Source organism: Eublepharis macularius, chromosome 5 (assembly GCF_028583425.1).
Source record: "Eublepharis macularius isolate TG4126 chromosome 5, MPM_Emac_v1.0, whole genome shotgun sequence".
Classification (NCBI taxonomy): domain Eukaryota; kingdom Metazoa; phylum Chordata; class Lepidosauria; order Squamata; family Eublepharidae; genus Eublepharis; species Eublepharis macularius.
Window position 1 is genome coordinate 142,241,903 of NC_072794.1, and position 20,053 is coordinate 142,261,955.

A 20,053-nucleotide genomic window follows, 5' to 3' on the forward strand; every position below is an offset into this window, starting at 1 on the left:
ATAACTCTAGTTAACCAGTCAACAGCTTAAAAAACAACAACTATTCCTCCTCCTCCTCCCCCAAAAGAGGCAAGTGTGAAATTTCATGACTGTTAAAAAAAATACAGTGACTTTTAAAATGCATTTCTGCAAGCTGGACTGTCTTGTAATCCAAAAGTGGGGTATACAAGGGCACAGTGAACTTCATTGTGGACATGCCCTGAACCCTTTCTTGGATCAACAACTTTACTTGAAAGAATTACTTAAGCACATAAATAAGTCTCAAAAATCAGCCCTGAAATTCTAAAGTCAACTAATTAGTTTTAAAACGTCTGAAAATATGATTCTCTGCTCTGTATACTTGCAAGAAAAAAACACTTAGTTTGATTTTGAATATATTCAAAATTATTTCTTCTTATGTAGTATGTGGCTTATTTCTATTTCAACACCAGTGTGCTTTTGTCACTGCTCATCTCCTAGCCAGGTTGGTGTAGTGGTTAAGAGTTGCAGGACTCTGATCTGGAAAACCAGGTTTGATTCCCCACTCCTTGGGTCAGTCACAGCTTTTCAGAGTTCTCTCAGAACCACCCACCTCACAGGATGATTGTCGTGAGGATAATAATAACACACTTTGTAAACCACTCTTAGTGTGGCAGTAAGTTGTCCTGAAGGGCAGTTTATAAACCAAATGTTGTTGTTGTTGTTGTTGTTGTTAGCTCATGGTGGCAGCTTCCTGACCACTACATTTCCCCTACAGAGATCGGCACAGACAGGGCCTGCTACAGAGACATGTCCTCCTTCCCTGAAACGAAGGCAGAGAAGTATGTCAACAAAATCAAAGGCAAAAAGTTCCTCCAGTACAACCGGCTACAACTTTCCCGCATCTACCCCAAGGGACAACGTCTTGACTCCTCCAACTATGACCCCCTGCCTATGTGGATCTGTGGCAGTCAGTTGGTGGCACTCAACTTCCAAACACCAGGTCAGAGCTGTTTTCCTTCCATGGGTGTGTTGTGCTTAATAGCATCACTCTGTAGTGAGCACAGCTTACGGCACGCTTGCCCTTCAGGAACCATTCTTTCTTCTACTTTGTAGCTGTGTGCATTAGTAAGCAACACTCTGTACCCGCTCTCTAAGTGTGAGCTTACTCAGGAGCAGTGATGTGCAATATTTTCTTGAAATTTTATATTAGAATTTTTTATGATTTGTGCAGTTGAACAAGTTAAAAAAAAAACCAACATATTCAGGGCTTTTTTCAGCTGGAACGCGGTGGAACGGAGTTCCGGAACCTCTTGAAAATGGTCGCATGGCTGGTGGCCCCGCCCCCTGATCTCCAGACAGAGGGGAGTTGAGATTGCCCTCCACGCCGCTCAGATACAAGCGGCTGTGATACAAGAGGCTCTTAAGAGTCTCTTGCATCAGTGGAAGGCTCCTTATTCCAGCAAAAGGCTGCTGGCAGAGTTGGTCTGCAGGCTCCAGCCTATTACCTTACAAAACTTATAACAGCCCTAAAAGATATAGTTATCCCCATAGTGCAGCTGAGGCAACAGTTGGCTTGCTTAAGACCACCAAGTGAGTTCAGTATAAAGGTGAAATTTGAACATGGGTTTCTTCTCGATCACACAGCACATTCTCTTAGCCCGTGATGCTATACCAGCTCCTGTCTGCTTCTCAGCAAACTTCCTCCTTGCAAATCTGATTTAGCTCAGAATAACCTGTGGGCAGCAGCATGCACTCGTGTTCTCAGAGATGTCGCCTCCTTTGCCAGGATTATTCAGGGAGAATGTACTTGTCATGGCACACTTTGCAAGCAGGACGCACACTTAGATTCTTGTGACACTGAAACGGATGAAAATGCACCTTGGGGTTATGCAGGCCGGGTGTTGTTTGTTAACAAGTAATGGCTTTATCATGGGCTCAAATCTTATTTGTTTTTCCCAGTGCTAACAGACACCTTGCTGTGCTGCTATGAGGGTATTGGTGGCATAGTAAAAACAAGCTTGAGAATGACGCTTTATTGCATACTGAATTACTTTTAGGGTTTTGCTAACTGGCCAGTTGGCACTGACATGGGAATAACCTAAACATGGAGTTGAGAGTAATGAATCGTGCTGTTAATATGGTGCTACGCCTGTTTCTCATTGCATCATCTGTGTTTTCTAGACAAGCCGATGCAGATGAATCAGGCCCTGTTCATGTGTGGAGGTCGGTGTGGTTTCATGTTGCAGCCAGCCAACATGCGGGATGACGTATTTGATCCCTTTGACAAGAGCACCCTTCGTGGGATGGACCCCCTTTCCATCTCCATTGAGGTTTGTACTGGTTCAAATAAGCAGTATAGTAAATCCTTATGGTGATGAATGTGTCTTTTAAGCATCAAAAGACTGAAGAAAGTGATTGTGTTGATGTGCACACCCTATTTGACAAGGGATGTCTATAGTTATAATATGGCTTTTGCTGTAACCAGGTGTAAGAAAGTACCAATTTGGAAAGGTTTAGTGGGCCACTGAAGCTACAGCTTATAGCAGCGGCACTCAGTCCATGGCTTGTAAAGGGCCATTTCTGCAATTTCCATCATCCGCAAGAACCTTCCAGTTAGTTGGAGAGAGCTCTATATACTGAAGGTGTAGCTTGAAGGATCCATAGTTCGGTAGGAAGGATCCCTGCCTGAAATCCTGGAGGGCTGCTGCCCAGTGAAGTAGACAGCATTGGGCTAGATCAGGGGTCTTGGGCCTTTCCATATGCAGGACCCACCTTTAACCTGTAAGAGGCAGCCTGAGGCCCACGAAGCTGCAAGCATGTACCATCCATCATGCAGTTGGAAAGAGTAAGAGATTACAGTTGTAATTTCGTGATGTATTCATAGTGGGAACCATACCAAACTTTATGGCTACGGAGTAATCCTTGAGTTCAAGAGGGTCAGGAGATGTGGTGCACATGGCTCTCTACACATTTATGCTAGCAGCAAGTCCTTCCAATAGCCGTGAGATACAATAATATTGGAATAATATTGACCCAGGAGGTAGTGCTTCATGGCTCCCTTGAGGGTCCTACCAGATACGCTAAAGAACGTTAGGCTAGATGAGTCCATAATCTGACTCTGCATCATATTTTTATGTATTACGAATATTTGCTCATCTTTTGAAACATTTAAGCTAAAGCTACATGCTGTATAGTCACAGATTTCTAAATGCTTAGTGGCAATGATCTTGTATCCCTGGGGGCGATGAGTGTGATTTCACAGAATGGTATGTTAAGTATTTTATCCGTACCTTGAAATGGATGAGAACAGAGAGTCTCTACTCTATAGAAGAAAGTTGGCAGTATATAATCTTCTGCCACCCACAGATGGCACCTTTTGTTTACAAATCATTTCCCCCATTTCTTGAATTTTGTGCAGTGTTGAGCTGTGAGTTGCTCAGTTTAGGCTGCTTGACCTGCATACCTTGAACGGTGAGCCCACACTAGATCCTTAGTTACACCTTTTCAGATAGACCTGCAAACTTTGAAAATAAATCAAAGAACCATTTGTTCCAGATTCCATAAGAAGCCAGCTGTGCAGAATGCTTATTGGCTGTCCTTTATGGCAATCAAGCAGTCACTTCTTTCCCAATGCTCTTTTGAAAGTCTAAAAAACCCAAACATAGTAACTTTTATTAAAGGGAAGGGAAGGAGGGGAGAGGAAGAGCTGAATGAACATGCAGGGAGTTTGGAAAATGCTTCTAAAATTGAAAATCACTGCCTGAATCACATGTATGAAAAAAATCCAGAATGAAGTCAAAAGTTGATATGTTCAGAAAGGGAGCAAGAAAGTTCTCCCTGTACTAGGAAAATGTGCCTTTGTTGCAGGATGAAAGTACATCTATATAATACAATCTGCAACTCTGGCTTCAGGTGAAGTAGAGAAAAGGGGATACGGAGCACAGTTGGTCTGTTACTTCCATCTTGATGTGTGCTGCTACTTCGTTCTGAGAGTAAAAAACTGAAAGTCCGGGATGCTGGAAACAGCCAGGCCAAGGGACTTCTGAATCTTTTCACTGGTGATGCTTTCTGGGCCACATAGTTCTTGATCCAGTTCAAGTCAGTCACAGCTAATCCCTGGTTGACACATACCATGCAGGGAGAATGAGGTGACAGACTGGACTGTACTACATGTTGGAGGTTCCAGTTACAAGCTCTCCTTCATATAACAAAACTCCATGTGGATAGGAAACTAAAACAGCAGGGAGAAACGATCCCCTTTTTGCATGTTGTTGGGCAGGAGGACTGCACCATACCTTACCAGCTGCAACAGTGCAAACCTCTACTTTCTCCTCCATGTTGACAGCAAACAGCCAGGACACAACTCTCTTGTGCCAATAGCCAGGCTGTGGAGGATGACACTGGCCTGTCCTGCTCTGGGATGGGGCTGCGGGGTGGGGGTGGGGTCCTGAGAAAAGAAGCAATGTAGCAGGCATCTGGTAGGGGCGGGGCTGGCCTTTGAAGGCAGAGGCTGACCTGCAAACAGATGACGAGGAAAGGCAGCTGGCTTAATTCCACGTCGATGGAGGCAAGGGGAACCTGCGTAGGCCGATGAGAGCTCCAATCTCCAGGACTTCTGGGTCTCATGGGTAAGGTGGAAATGACCCAGAAGCAGGCCAGGGATGTTGTGGCTTGATCCTGCCCATAGTGCTAGGGAGCAGAGGTCAGTGGGGAAGGGGAGGAGGAGCCTAGTGTGGCAGGCTCCTCTCCTCACTGCGGCCTAGCAGGCCCTCTAGCAGTAGGAAAGGCTGCTGCAGAGGGGCCGGGGAGGGACAGGGACAGGAAGAGCCTCACATACTGTACTTCTTTTCTGTTTGCAAGGTGTTTTTAAAGATTAGGGATCCATTCCAAAATTCCACCAGTTGTCAATTCTACCACCTCAGTCTCCTGCATGTGTATATCAGGCCTTGAGGTCGCTGAATGTTTTGAGAGACTCAAGTTTGAATCCCCGCTCTGCCATGGAAACTTGCCGACTGATCTTGGGCTAGTCACACTTCCCCAGCCTAACCTTCCCCACAGAGTTGTTGTGAGGGAAAAATGGAGGAGAGGAGAATGATGTAAGCCCCTTTGCTTTCTCTCTGGGGAGAAAGGGTAGGGTACAAAGGAAATAAGTAAATACATAAAATGTACACGTGAAGACAGATTTCTGCTTGCAACAGACTTGGAGGATCTAAACTAGGGATCAGCAAGCTTTCTTTATTGAAAGCATCTTCTGAAATTAAAAGGATCTTGGGCTATCTCCGCCCTACCCCTACCCCGCCCCTCACCCCTGGTATGCTTCCAAGTTCTGTTTTGTCCTAGAAACAGAACATGGACTAGGAACAGCACCAGAAAAGAAGTTAGCAGCTGTGCATCACAGAGAAAAATCCTATGAAGTAAAAGGGTTTTTTTTAAAAAAAGCTAGAACAGATTTTTCTGCAGTCTTTCCCAAGGTTGTCTAGGGGATGCACAAGCTATTTTGCATCAGCCAGTGTTCATAGAATCATAGAATCATAGAGTTGGAAGGGGTCATACAGATCATCTAGTCCAACCCCCTGCCCAGTGCAGGATCAGCCTAAAGCATCTCTGACAAATATTCATCAGCCTCTTCTTGAAAACTGCCAGTGAAGGGGAGTTCACCACCTCCCTAGGCAGCTGATTCCACTTTTGAACTACTCTGACCATGAAAAAGTTCTTCCTAATATCCAGCCGGTACCTTTGTGCATGTAATTTAAGCCCATTGTTTCGGGTCCTACCCTATGCTGCCAACTGGAACAGCTCCCTGCCCTCCTCCAAATGACAGCCTTTCAAATACTTCAAGAGAGCAATCATGTCCCCCCTCAATCTCCTCTTCTCCAAACTAAACATTCCCAAGGCCCTCGGCCTTTCCTCATAGGACTTAGTCTCCAGACCCCTGATCATCCTTGTCACTCTCCTCTGCACCCTCTCGATTTTGTCCACATCCTTTTTGAAGTGAGGCCTCCAGAACTGCGCACAATACTCCAGGTGCGGCCTGACCAAGGCAGTATAGAGAGGGGCTCTGACCTCCTGCGATTTCGACGCTATGGCCCCTTTGACACAACCCAGGATTGAATTGGCCTTTTTTGCCACCGCATGACACTGAGAAGCTACCTGTTGGAGACCCCTGGGCTGCGATTGCAAAGGGCTAGCTGTGTTAGTCTGTTATAGCAAAATAGAACAAAACTCTAGTGGTGCTTTAATACTAATAGAGTAATAACACTTGTTTCAGTATGAGCTTTAGTGGGTCACCCACGAATATTTATTTTGTTAGTCTTTCATAGACCAATAGATTTTTGTTTTATTTTGCTAGAGTAAGTGATCAGGGGATCACTGCCTAGCTAAAGAACTAGAGCTATCTCCCGTAAAATAACAGGGAGGCCTTTTGGACAGCAACTGGAGGGACTGGAGTGTTGTTATCTGTACTCTGGGAAGTTTATAAAATGTAATGGTGTGATTTTGTATTCCACCCCCCCCCCCATGACATATAGGTGCTTGGGGCTCGACATCTTCCCAAAAATGGAAGGGGAATTGTTTGCCCCTTTGTAGAGGTTGAGGTGTCTGGAGCAGAATATGACAGTGCAAAACAGAAGACGGAGATGGTGGGTGAGTATCTGGATCTAATTCTACACATATCGCCTAGAATTCAGCTGAGGTGGCAAAATTACAGCAGTGTTTTGTGCCTCTTTAGCTGAGAAGAGCCCTCATGGATCATTTATCTTTCTATACCATTCTTACAGACAAACTCCCTCATTGCTAGATTAGCAGAGTAGATGATCTGAAACTTGGGGGTCTAGGGGTGTGTGCAATCCAGAAAAAAAAACCTGGGTTTTTGCCAATCCGGCTAAATCCAGCTTTCCTGAATCAAATCAGGAAATCTGGGATCTGATCTGGGAACCCGGATCCAGACCCCCAGATACATCCAGGTATATTTGGCAAACGTGACTTCAGCCTATGGCTGGCTCCTTCCTAGGCGTCTCTAGCTTTTTTTCCAAGAGGGGAGGGGGAGGAGGGAGGGAGTGGCCAATCCATGCAGGAGCTCTTCTTGTCTGCCTGGCTTCTGTGAGTGACGCTGGTTCAGTTGGGCAACAGTGTCCGTAGCCCGTAGTTTGGTTTGGGTGGAATTCTGTTTTGACATTATTGTCTGGTTTAATGTTGGTCCCTTTGATTCATTTTGGTTCTGTTGGGCTTCCTTTTGCATTTGGGACTGTGCTTTTGGGCACTGGCAGCCCTTGTCCCTGTGTGTTTCCGCCTGAGAACCTGCTTGGAAATGTTTCAGCCATAGGAAACTATGAAGAGTGGCTGGGGGCACCTTCTTCAGGGGGCTGTAGAATTAGACCCCAGGGCTCAATCTTCCTGAAATGCGGGTCGTCTTTAGAGGATAGTCAGCAATAGGTTCCCTGCAAATTTGGCAGAGTTTGCTTGAAAAAAAACCACCCCAGGCCCCTGGATATCCCCCAGAGGGTTTTCCCCACAGGGAATAATGTAGAATGACTGGGTGACTGAGGACACCTTCTTCAGGGGGCTGTAGAATTGGACCCCAGGGTCCAATCTTCCTGAAATTTGGGAAGAGAGGTTTTAAGGACAGTCAGGAATAGTCCCCTGCAAATTTGATGGAGTGTGTTTGAAGAATGCTGCCCCTAGCCCCCCCCCCCCCCCCCCGGATAGCCCCCAAATAGTTTTCCTCATAGGCAATAAAGGGCAAATAAATCCAGGATTATCTGATCTATCTTAAGTGGATCACAGAATCTTTCTAGGATTTTAGGAATCCCAGATATTTTGGGAATCCCTGAAACCCGGATCTGGTTTTCCCGGAATTGAGGTGGGGTTGTGCACCCCAGTGGGTGGTCCCTTCCTGTTGCCCTCTTGCTTTGACTTCTCTGCTGCTTCCCCGCTCCCTTGTGTTCAGATCAGTGGGTGAAGGCAGTTCAGCACTGCCTTGGCTGGGTAGCCTTGAGAGTCATTTGGGCCCTCTGATGTGGCTAGAAGTGTTTCCTAGTCACTGAACCAGCTGCAAACAATACTAGGCTTTCTGTCCCGGTGCTAAGAATGGAAACTTCAGCAAGCTGCAGAGATAAGCTTTGCAAGAACTGTAGATTTCTCCCTGTGCGTTAGGATCCCTTTGATGGCTGGGACAAAAATAGAGGCGTGGTTGATGAGATGCTATCTCTTTCTTGAGCCAATGAGTAGCTTGCAGTTGATGCAGCCTTGTGAGCGACACTGAGCTCTGCCTTGCATTGTGACTATTCAGAATGCAAAACACATTGATTAGTCCATGTCTAGTTCTGCAGACAAAGGGCAGGCTTTGCCACTGGCTTGTTTTCTTTTAAGTTAGTTCTGCATAATCATTGGTTGCAGCATTTTTTGAGGTTCAGAGGCAGATCCAAAAACACTTACGGCAAGCCAGCACTTGCACAATCCAGCAAGAGTTAGCCAGCACCTATTCTAAAGAATTCTGATAACAAGCTAGTGTGTTCTCGGCAACAAAGATCCAGTTTGCATACTGCCAAGAAGATGTTGGAACAGTTCTTGCCTACGGGAATGAAGAAATGTCTTCTCGGCATTTTGCTCTGTCCCAATAAGATGGGAAAGAGTCTGTCTCTTTTGTTACAAGCACAGAAAGAGCAACAGCAGGTGAAAGATGGTGACAGCAGCAAAGCAGATATGCCAGGGTCCTGCTCGTTTGTACTAGTTAAGCTAGAGAGCTGGTGCGACTGCAGTGGAGGGTGGGTGTTGAAATCAGACATGAACAGTCTTAACTTCAGAACGCAAGAAGAGCCCTGCTGGATCAGGCCAATGGTCCGTCCAGTTCAGCCCCCTGTCTCACACAGTGGCTTAGGCTGATTCCTGCCCCGAACCCTGGATGGGCTCAGGCAAATCAGGAATGTACGGCCACTGTTCATCATGAAGCATGAGGTTTCTCAGATATGTGTTCACTGTTCCATTTTTGGAAAGAGGTAAGTTAGGGTGGTCAGACGGATGTCTAAAATAATCTCAACACCTTGGTCTGAACAAGTCCAAAGTTGGTTACATTTATTCCATGAGAATGGTCTTCTATAGCTCAGACAGAAATTCATGACATACCAGAGGGAAGTGACAAATCAGAGGATTTTGATATGGTCATGTGGGTTTCATGAAACTAAGCCTGTATTAGGTAGCCCTACCCAAGAGCCCGCTGAATCCCTCCGACTTGGGTTGCATGAGATGATCTGATTTTTCTGAAAGTGCTTTGATGAGAATCTTAAAATTATCTTTTATCTTTTAGATCTAAGCTACGTAGGATACATGTATGCATATCTGCTTCTCTGACATGTAGAACTATTTTTGTATCTTTGTGATCTTTGTGTATTTGGCTATTTCAAGATTGATTTCTAACAAAATTGAGTGATTATTAGGCGGGGGCGCATGGTTTTCACTTCATACCTGAAAAGCAAATCAACTTCTGACCTCTTCAGTCATAAGGCTGTCAGCCTGTAAGAAAGAGGCTGAGGATTAGTACAGCCATTTCTGTACAGCTCTGTGGTTTAGTGGTTAGAGCATTGCTTAATACAGACTCTTTGTTCCGTGGGAATTGTTCCCCCCACAAGAGAGAGAGTACTCTATGACATCATCATTCATTTGGGAAAGGCTTCTTGAGCCAGAGGAAAGTGCAGCCATTGAAAAACGTCTGCAGAGCCCAACCCAAAGGGGTTTAGGCCAGTGTGAAGATGACCAGGCTTACAGTGGCTTAAGCCAATTACTGTTTTAAGTATCTTATGACTTTATTGTTAATGAACAGACCAGGCACTCAACTTACGTTGTCTTTGTTTACTGTAGTTGACAATGGCTTAAATCCTGCTTGGCCCTCGAAATCCTTTCAGTTCCATATCCATAACCCTGAGTTTGCCTTCCTCCGTTTTGTGGTGTATGAAGAAGACATGTTCAGTGACCAGAACTTCTTAGCTCAAGCCACATTCCTGGTTAAAGGCCTAAAGACAGGTATGTTGGGGGTGGGGAGGAGGAGAGATTTCTCGCTGTCCTGGAAAGGGCATGCATTTGCCAGTAATTATAAGATTGGTAAGTATGAGTCTGCAAATCTGTATGGATATTACTGCATAATACATTGCATAGTGGCGTCTGATTTTCTAGATTTTCTTGTGGAGTCCTTGTAACCTCAGCCTGTAGATGAGAAAAGAGTGTGTTGCTAGTCCAAAGTGTTTGGGGTTAAAACCTAAAAAAGATCTGCAATGTTCAGTAAAAGCTGAGTAATACAAGTGGCATATTTGGGGGGTGGGTGGGGGGCGTCCACTTTACCCCTCATCTTGCTCCCAATAGCTGTTTTTCCCAGGGCCTGGGGGCCCTGACCTGTGTCCCACACACCCCAGCCTGTATTCCCCAGCCTCTCATTATCTTCCCTCTATGTATCTTTTTCCTCTTTTGAGGGTGAGCCCATGCAAAATACATAAACTACAAAATTCCCAGTTTAATTCTTTATTTAAAAAAAACCCTGAATTCAAAATCAAATAACCAAACAGCAATTTTAGCTCAATGTTATGGTATCATAAAATGGACTGTTAAATATCTTCCTGGTGTGAGATTAGTGTGCCATGAAGGTGCATGCTTGTGATTAGCTGGGACCCCCACCCATAACTGTTTTCAATAAAGGTGATGTTGTTGTGTTTTTTTCCAGGATACCGAGCTGTGCCTTTGAAGAACAACTACAGCGAGGGCCTGGAACTGGCCTCCTTGTTGGTGAAAATTGAGATCTTCCCTGGCAAGGTGAATCTGGGGCCTTAATGCAGTGGTTCTCAACTGTTTATATTTTAGGACCCACCAATCACTCCGTCGAAGAATCTGGGTCCCATCATGATAGAAACAAACATTTTTCCGAGAAAAACATTTATATGTTTACAGGTGTTCTGTTACTACTTTTAGTGTGCCCAAAGGTCATAGATAGATAATTCATGGGAGGTAGGGTCAGCTGGATGGCATGGCACACTTGGAAGTAGACATGGGGATTGAGAGAGAGAGCAAATTCTTAATTATGAAACTCTTACTCTAATGTATTGACCCACTGTGTTATCCTAATGGGGGTCTCCTTGAGAGTTGCAGGAATTAGCATTAAAGGAGATGTAGCAAGTGGGGTAACTCCACCGCTGTATACCAGGATTGTTCCCTTAGAGGACTCTCAAATGGACAGGTGGATGTTTAACAGGAAAGGTTTCTTTATTAACAGAGGAATAAAAGGCAAATGTACAGAAAAGCACACACAGCATACACACCAAGCTAACTAAGAAAACAGTGAGGAAATGAGAAAGCAGTTTCAGGGAGGGCTATAGTTACCAGTCCTGAAGAAGGAGAAGAGGTCTGTGGAGGAGCAGCAAAACGACCAGCACTTCACGGAAGAGAAGGGGAGGCTCAGATGTAATCTAAGGGTGCATGGATGGGTCCCAAAACATACATACTGCACATGCCTGAGGTCCGCTCAGTTATAGTGCAAAATGACTGACATCTTGCCTCAAAGACAAGGCTTGGTGACCCAGCAATTGCTGGATGGGGGGGGGGGGGCTATCAGGTCCCTGAAAAGCCCTGATTGGGAAGGTGGGTGAGGGGAGGTACAGAAGGGCATTGATGAGATAAAGCAGGAAGTCCTGGAAGACCTCTTGGTTTCACTTAAGTGTTTCTCTGGGGTATGGAAGGGCAGCAAGTCAATCTGACAGACCTTCTAGTAATTTTCAAACTCCAGCCAGGGTTGGCATCTGTTCTGCCTTGCCAGGCAGTGTTTTGTGCTTATGGCACGTGAGGAGGCGTTTATGATATTTCTTATCCATAAATTACCCTTTTCCAGAGGGGGTCTGACAGCTAACAGCTGTGCTGATTGGGACAGTTACTTCAAAAGCACCCCCCCCCCCAACTTAAAGGAACAGGTGGTCTCATGTGACCTCTGGCTCTCAGAGTTGCACATGTTGAAACTCCTAAGAAACATCTTGTCATAGCTGTAGGCCAGGATGAAATCCTTTTGTAATTTCCCCAGGCTTGACTGTCAAAATGCACTTCATGTGGGGGACAGTCCTCAAAAACAACTTAGAAGTGCAAAATGCAATTGCCTGCCTCTTTAACAGGGATTGGAAGGTTCATGCATGTACAGCCTGTGTTGTACCAGTTACACTGTCTGCCTTTATTTATTTATTTATTTATTTATTTATTTATTTATTTATTTATTTATTTATTTATTTATTTATTTATTTTATAGTCTGCCTTTCTCACTGATACTCACAGCAGATTACGCAGTGGAAGTCAGTACAATCACTGGATGGGGCATTCAATAACCAATACAATAGGGTATGGGTTACATAAATTTGAAAACAATAATAAATCCAAATACAGAGATGAAACATTGCTGAAACAAAACACAATTAATTTGTCATGATGTATTAAACAACACAGAAATTGCCCAGTAGGAACATATCTACATCAACAGAGAGTACCCAGTAGTATAGTCTATAATCCCTTTACCAGAGCATCTCCCTGAGCCATTTCTTATAGCACAGACTTATTGTCTGAGTAAGAAAGCCCTTCTGAATAATTCATGTTTGCATAGTTTGTGGAAAACTAAGAGTGGGAGGTTTCCCAACCTGCAGGATGCATGCTCAGCCTAGGTCTCCCCTCTAACTTAACTTGGAAGACTTCAATTTTTGCACAGCGCTGGTGGTGGTGGAGAGTGCCATCAAATCAAAGCTGACTTATGGCGACCCTTGGTAGAGTTTTCATGGCAAGAGACTAACAGAGGTGGCTTGCCATTGCCTGCCTCTGCAACCCTGGTCTTCGTTGGTATTCCCATCCAGTTACTAACCAAGGCTGACCCTGCTTAGCCTCTGAGATCTGATGAGATCAGGCTCACCTGGGCTATCCAGGTCAGGGCACAAAATGCTGAAGCTTGGCTATTATCAGGAGCTAGGAAGAGCATGAATATTACTTCCATTCTGCAGTCACTCCATTGGTTACCTATCAGTTACCACCAGGCTCAATTCAAGTTATTGGCTATTACATACAAAGCTCTTTATGGCCTTCATCTGGCAGAACTATGAAACTTCCTCTCTCCCTGTGTTCTGCCATGGCAGCTTTGCTCATCTGAACAGGACCTTCCACAGGTGCAACTTTGTACATGGGCAGAATCAAAAGCTGCCCATACATGCGCATTCTCTCTGGTGGGCCCCACTTTGTGGAATGGCCTACCTGAAGAGGTCAGGAATGGTCCCTCTCCCCTGGCTTTCCGCAAACTATGCAACAGTAAATTACTCAGTGAATTTTACTCAGAAAGGAGGGCTGTAAAATAAGGAAGTCTCAAAGAGATGGCATAGGGAGTGACTATAGGCTTTACTACTATTGCTATTATGTATGATCCTACTGGGTAGTTCCTATGTTGTTTAATATGTCATTCTTGGAATTGCTTACACACTGTTTCAGCATTTCTTCAACTCTGAATTGGATTTCTGTTAAATTTAAATCTTTGTAAATTTGCATGTGTATACCCTATTATATGTTTATTGAAATGTCTTTGACTGTACTTACTCACGCCCTGTAATGTGCCTTGACTCTTAGCGAGAAAGGGGGACTATAAAATAACTAAATAAAATAATTGAACTGCAGTGTTCTGCACTAGCTAGTCTCTGAATTGACTTTGAGAGAAAACCTATGTGCATTACAGAACTCTACGTACATTGCTTTGTGATATTTTGTGGTTATTTTAATGGTGGTTTTGAGTGCTGGCTTATTTTTATTTTTCTTTCTTCAAAGTCAAAATAACCTAGGACTTTAAAAAAATAAAATAAATAAAAATAGGAGGTGGGGGGCTGGGACAGCTTGTGTACACCTAGCTGGGGTTTTATGTGGCTCATCCTGGATTTGAAATTATGTCTACCCGTCCATGACTGTCTTTACAATTGCTGCATCTTTGCCTTTCCTGCTGATTGATTAGTGCACATTGATCTTGCGATAGATTGGCAGGTCTGGTTTGTGCTCTGTTGTAAGTTTTTATTTATTTTGTTTTGTTTGTCATTTATAGAATGCCTTTCTCACTGAGATTCAAGGTGGCTTACTTAGTGTGGGATCATTACAGTCAATATCGGACATTTCAGTAAACAATACAATATGATATATAATCTCTGTGTGTTTTTTATCTGTTAATGGACTGCTGTGTTTTGTGTTCTGCAGTTTGTAGTTGCACTGTTAGCTGCCTTGATTCCGAGGAAATAAGGCAGGACACAAATATTTTAAATAAATAAATCTACCACAGTGTGCCTTCTGCCTCTTCAAAAAGAGGTCAAACTAATGGCCTTTGGTATCCTCCTTATTTATTTTTATTTATTTATTTCAAATGTGTATTCCTCCCTCCCCACGAGTGGGCTCAGGGCGGATAACAACATACTAAAAATACGGTTGTTCACAATGCCCATAATTCTGCAACCAGACAGCTTCTTTTTGATACTCAAGGTGAGATTTCTAACAGCTAGGGCACAAATCTTTCCTGTAGTGGTCCCAGCCATATCGAATGAGCAGCCAGTTGAAGTCAGGGCTACCTCTGCTCTTGTTCTGATGGTGTTGTAAGGTTATATTGTTTAAGCAGGCTTTTTCCTGAATTAGGTTTAACATCTGAAGGGATGGGAGAGATACTGTTTTAAATATGTCAGGTTCTGGGTTGGTTATTAAATTATCTAATTTTTTTATGTTGTAAACTGGTGTGAGCAACAAGGAAAAGTGATATAGAATTGCAGTAAACTAATGATTGCGCAGATCAGAAAAGCTATTTGTGATGCATGGCAAGAAGTAGTTTGATTTTTTTTAAAAAGAATCCTACCCATCTTTCTAATGTAGGGAGACCCCCACAAAAGCATGCCCCTTGCAGTGTTCTTTCATTCAGTGTTGTCTGAATTTCCAGCATTTCTACAAACTTGGTCACTTGCATTGTTTCCTTTCTTGGCAATTTTAATGTGGTTTTTTTTTTATTAGTTGGCCATGAGTCTTTTTTTAAAGACATTGAGAATTAATGAGACCTAATTACTGACAAGTTTATACATGAACGGGGGGAAAGTATAGAGGCAATTGCTTAAAACATATTTGTGTGCCCCACAGCAGTATGGCGCTTAGCTTCTGGTGGGCCCCACAGCTTAGCTTCTGGTGGGCCCTAAAACCCCTGATGGCCTCCTCATAAATATTTATATTGAGGGACCTGGTACAAATACTTTACATGGCTCTTCCTAAGGCTGAGAATCAGTGGGTTCTTTCATTCATCCTCCATTTCATTCATCCTCCTGAACTGATCTCTGCGTCCAGGTCTTTCTTTCAGCCCCATCCAACTCTTTTATCACTTAATCATGTTCACAGCCCGGTTGCAGAGATAGAGGAGACCCAGTGTGTCTGTTGAATTTCTCCACAGTAAGCTGGGGTCAATCTTCGCAGCTATAATGGGAATTGCCTGCATGGTCCACCTTTCCCTGGCATTGAGAAGGACAGGCTTTGCCCACCCCAGAGTTCCTGGCTTGTGTGTTGAAACCACAGAAAATGAGGCTCCCAGCCTGCTTGGCATTAAGAACTTTTTAATCTTTCAATTGAAGCAGGAGAATGGAGAAATTAGCCCCTTTGGGGCTTCAGCCTTCCGAGAGAGGTCAGGAGACTCTCCAAATCAGCTTGGGGCAGGCCGAGGCAGAGAAGGCTCCTTCGAAGCCCGCTATCAACAACCGTTTGAGGACTTCCGGATGTCACAGGAGCAATTAGCAGACCATTTTGACAACCGAGATAGAAGGTGAGTCCAGTGGGATTTCTGGATATTCTGGATGCCAGACCAAATTCTAAAAGTGGGTCATTTGCTTCCAAAATAGTCATTTTGGAATAGATCTCCCATGGCTGTGGTTTTTGTTCTCTGGGATCTCTACTTGAGTGGCCATAACCACTTACACAATGGAATTGAAAATATTAGGTTCAATCCTGTGACACCCACCAGTGGAGTAAGCCCTGTCTCTGTTGAAGGAAGCCATTCTCTGTTGAAGGAAAACTTGGTGGAAGTTTGTCAAAGGATTCAGCCCATTGTGTAACATATGTTTCCAGTGCCTAAATTTAATGTATTTACAGCAGACTTAGATATGTTTCTAGGCAATCCATACAGTCTTAAGGGTGGGAAGGAAGCAGCAGCCAACATTTTAGAAAGCGACAGCTGATTTCAGTAAAGGTTAATCCAGTAAAGGTGTGCAAGCAGTGAGAGATGAAAAGAAATTCCCTGCACTAGCAGCTATTGATAAGAACATTTTGCTTCATTCAAATTCCCCAAAGACTGGGGTGGCTGACTGGCAAGGCGCATGGGCTTATGCCTTCTGGGCTTACAATGGGGCTGTAGGAGGGCTAATTCTTTTTCAGTCCCATGCAAACAGAGATTGGTACATGAAGCAAAGAAGGGGTTTTTGGAAGAAAAAGAGAATTGGATCAAAACATGACAAATCCCCCACCCCACCCCAATGTAGACTCTAGAACTTACCTCATTACTTTTTATTTGGTGAAGACTTCATGTGAGTGCAAACCTGGGAAGTGAAAACTAATATTTATCATACCTGAAAAAAACTTGTAGAGTGTATGCCTACCCTATCTGAAGGGGCAATGCCTACGCATACTGAGATCTTCCTAGGGCTCAGTACAGCCCTGTTTCCACTTTCCTTCTTTTCTCTTGCTCCCTTCTGCCTCCCTAAGCCAACATCATTGGGCCTTTACAAGGAATCCAGTATCCACTCCTAGCCCTCCTTTCTGCACTCAGATATTAGATCTTGAATAACTTGCAGTGTGCAGAGGAAGAGGGGTGGATGAGGATATGGGCGGTGGGCACAGATTAGCCTGCGTGCTCTGCTCTGCTGTTTGCATACGCGCCGATGGCGGGGGGCGGGCAGGCAGAGAGATGAGGCTGAGCTCAGTAGCGTCTTAAGAGGATGCTTTCTCATTTAAGCACTGTACATTCTTGCAGAGAAGGAACAGGCCCTAGATTTTTCCATTATGCAGCACAAGGCAGATCCCTATGAGAGGGAACATTTCAACAAAACAAGGCCCATGCAGAATAGGCATATCAATGTCACTTCCTGAAGGAATGGCATCAAAAAGTGAGGCTCAGATCTTGAACAGAGGAGACCCTGAATGTTGAGAACTTGTTCACATAGCCGATAATCTTTCTTTGTGGATCTTGAACTGAATGTGTGAAAATATGCCATGCTGTTCTGTGACAGTTGCAGCTATTATTTATGCAGCTGTTGCATACATTGCATAAATAATTGCTATTGCATAAATAATACATTTCCCAGAATCAGGAAGTAGCAGTTTCCTGATCAGTGGAGTAACGTGGCGATTGACTGCACTTGGGTACCTGCCACATTTCCCCAAAGTCAGTAAGACAGTGTGGTGCTGTAGAAATGATGAGAGAGCTGGACCAAAAAACTTGGGTTTTTTTTTCTTTCCTAAATTGGCCCGAGCTATATTCTGTTCAACCCATTTTTCTTCCCTGCAGGGTACTTCGAAGGACCAGGGTGAATGGGGATAACCGCCTCTAGCCCAGCTTGGCCTGCTGTAAAGCACCCCCAGTGCTTGTGATTCTCACGGATTGCTGTGAACTGGTTTCTATGGAAACGGCACTGCTTTGGCCTACTTTCAGGCAGCTTTTCCGGTTTCTCTTCTGAAGGGTGTTCAAGTAGAGAATTTTTTTTTAAAGTATCAAACCATGAATCAATGGTTTAGTGTCTTGACTGTGAAACATAAAGCATAGTTTTTTTAAAAAAAAGCCTTCAACACCAAGCTAGAAACAAAGCATATTGAAGGTGTCCGTCTTGTTAACACCTGGAAACAACTGCATATCGTCAGTTCCCTCCTTCCCTGTGATTGTGGCTACAAAGAGGAGACTACCTCAGAGCTCCCCAACTGTCCAGATTTTTTTCTTAACGTGAAATGCTTTCCTCCACTTTACAAAGGACTTTTTAAAATATCATCCTTCATATCAACTTGTGTGCTATGGGGTGATCTCCGAGGTGAAAGGAAAGTCCATGTCTTTGTTGCATCATACAGCACAAGCCCAATGGGGCTGAGCTAGCCCAGTTTTAGTGGCCAAATCAAGCAACGCAAGCCCCTAGAAGTTGTCTCTGCAAGGGCAAGCAGGGAAGAGTTAGTATTAAGCATGCATCTTCTCAGCTGTTGAGTTCCTTGCTCTTGATGAGAGGCCATTTGGGGTTAGTGGTAATTTTATGTGCAAAAAAGTTTTGGGGGGTGGGTGGGTTGTAAGACGAAGAGTTAGCCTTATAACTCCTCTTTCTTTGGGTGAACTCAATCTTGACCATTGTGAAGCTGAGTTACCCAAATATTTCAATCCACTGTAGAGCTACAACAGCTGAAATATAAAGGGGGGGGAACAGGGTAGGGAAAGGAGTACCTGAGCCAAAGCCAGCTCTGCCGGAGATAGAGCTCTTGCCACTGAAATTGACTTATTTGCTCTTCTGAGTCAAATTTCAGTTACCACTATGGCAGCAAAAAAAATAGTCCCACCATGTGTGGTTGTTTCATCAGCATCTGTGGACTCTCAAGGCCAGTATGCCTCAAGGTGGGCACCATTGATCTGCTCAAAGCTTCCAAGCTGACCCAGCTGCAGAAGGTATTTTGTCCAGCTTCAGACTTCTCTTCTGGCTTAATTTGGGAAGACGTTTATGGATGGCCAGACCACTTGGTCTCTTCTGCGTAATCCTCTGCCAGCAGCTACAGAATTGGATATCTCTATCCTCATCCTGAGGGGCCAACAGATCAACTCATGCCATGTTTGATTGCCACCGTACCTCTGATAACGTGCATGCTGCAGCTCTTTGCCCAATTAGTAAAGTGATGCCATCCCAAGGACAGAACTGAATATTTATTTAGGTTGCCAAACTGTGAGAGGGGGTGGCCAGTGCATTCCAGTCTCCGACAGTAAGCACCAGTGTACACTGCAGTATTTACTATGTGTTCGTCTGACTCTTAAGAGGACTTGAGTCCTGCCTAACTATTATGGATTGTGATCAGATGGCTGTTGTGGGGGGATGGATCAGACAAAACAATAAAGTCCTCAAATTAACTTGTATTGGGTCCTCCCTGTGTTTTAGGGAAGCAGAGTGCCCTGTCAAGGTGCCCATGGGTGTCCGAGTTCTTCAGAAAGTAGGTATGGCCATTGTAAGACAGTTTTTGCTATTGGCTGCCCTCATTCAAATAAAACTATTTTCTGCTGCAATAGCAGCCACTTGAGTAGCAGAAGGACCTGTTAAGTATGTGCCTTTCTTTAGTCAGCAGCGTATGGTTCCATTCTCCTGGGCTTTCCTTCATTACTTTTTATTCCCTTTTTAAGATTGTTTTGAAAAGCAATGGAGATACTGTGTTTGGCTTTATTTCCTTTGGCAGCTATTTGGGGATGATGCTCACCACCCCTTATCAAAACTCCAAAGGTGCCTGCAGGCTCAAAAAACGCTGCTCAAAAAGAAAAGCCAGATCTCTTAACTTTTTTTTTTACATTCATTTGGATCATGGGGCTGACATTTCCTATTTGGATACCACCTTCCTCTAGAAAATCAACCTATTTCTCTGTGTCACAGCCAGTTCTACTAAATTCACTTGAAAGGCAGGTTACTTTTTTAAAAAAGACTGATAATGCAGTTGTCATGCTTATTGCATCCAGCAGGAATTTGCTGCCTTCCCTTGCTTAAAGCAGTAACTAAGAGTGGAAGATACCAAATGGCTCAAAAAGAACAACCGAGCCCTTTTTGGTACTGGCCCTAGAAGATAAGGTTGCGATGGACTTATTTAGTGCGAGGCTGCTTTAGCTTGGAGCCAACGAAACTGAATCAGCAGTTATCACCATCAAACCTGTTCCCATTTGCATTCTGGCACAGTTCGGATAACAAGTTTTAGCTTTCATTTAAAATCAGAAGAACAAACACTGGAAAGTGGTATGATTGAGCAGGGGAAACTGTTTTGCTTGGTGCAAAATTTGAAGTTTAGAGTGTGCACACCCTTGATTCACTGTAATATAATTTAA

At 44.0% G+C, this 20,053-nt stretch overlaps 1 protein-coding gene across 3 annotated transcripts in view; it reads left to right on the forward strand.

Moving 5' to 3' along the window:
* Positions 1–19,105, forward strand: part of PLCG1 (phospholipase C gamma 1) — a 118,592-nt gene extending 99,487 nt beyond the window's left edge. For 2 of the 3 annotated variants that reach the window (XM_054980004.1, XM_054980006.1), the window contains exons 26-32: positions 737–961; positions 2,143–2,291; positions 6,489–6,603; positions 9,814–9,975; positions 10,667–10,755; positions 15,591–15,778; positions 17,516–19,105. In XM_054980004.1, coding sequence (XP_054835979.1) covers positions 737–961; positions 2,143–2,291; positions 6,489–6,603; positions 9,814–9,975; positions 10,667–10,755; positions 15,591–15,778; positions 17,516–17,558 — 971 coding nt within the window. In that variant the 3' untranslated portion in view covers positions 17,559–19,105. The remainder of the gene's footprint in view (positions 1–736; positions 962–2,142; positions 2,292–6,488; positions 6,604–9,813; positions 9,976–10,666; positions 10,756–15,590; positions 15,779–17,515) is intronic. The other variant, XM_054980005.1, reaches the window with a different exon arrangement.
* Positions 19,106–20,053: the final 948 nt, after the last annotated feature.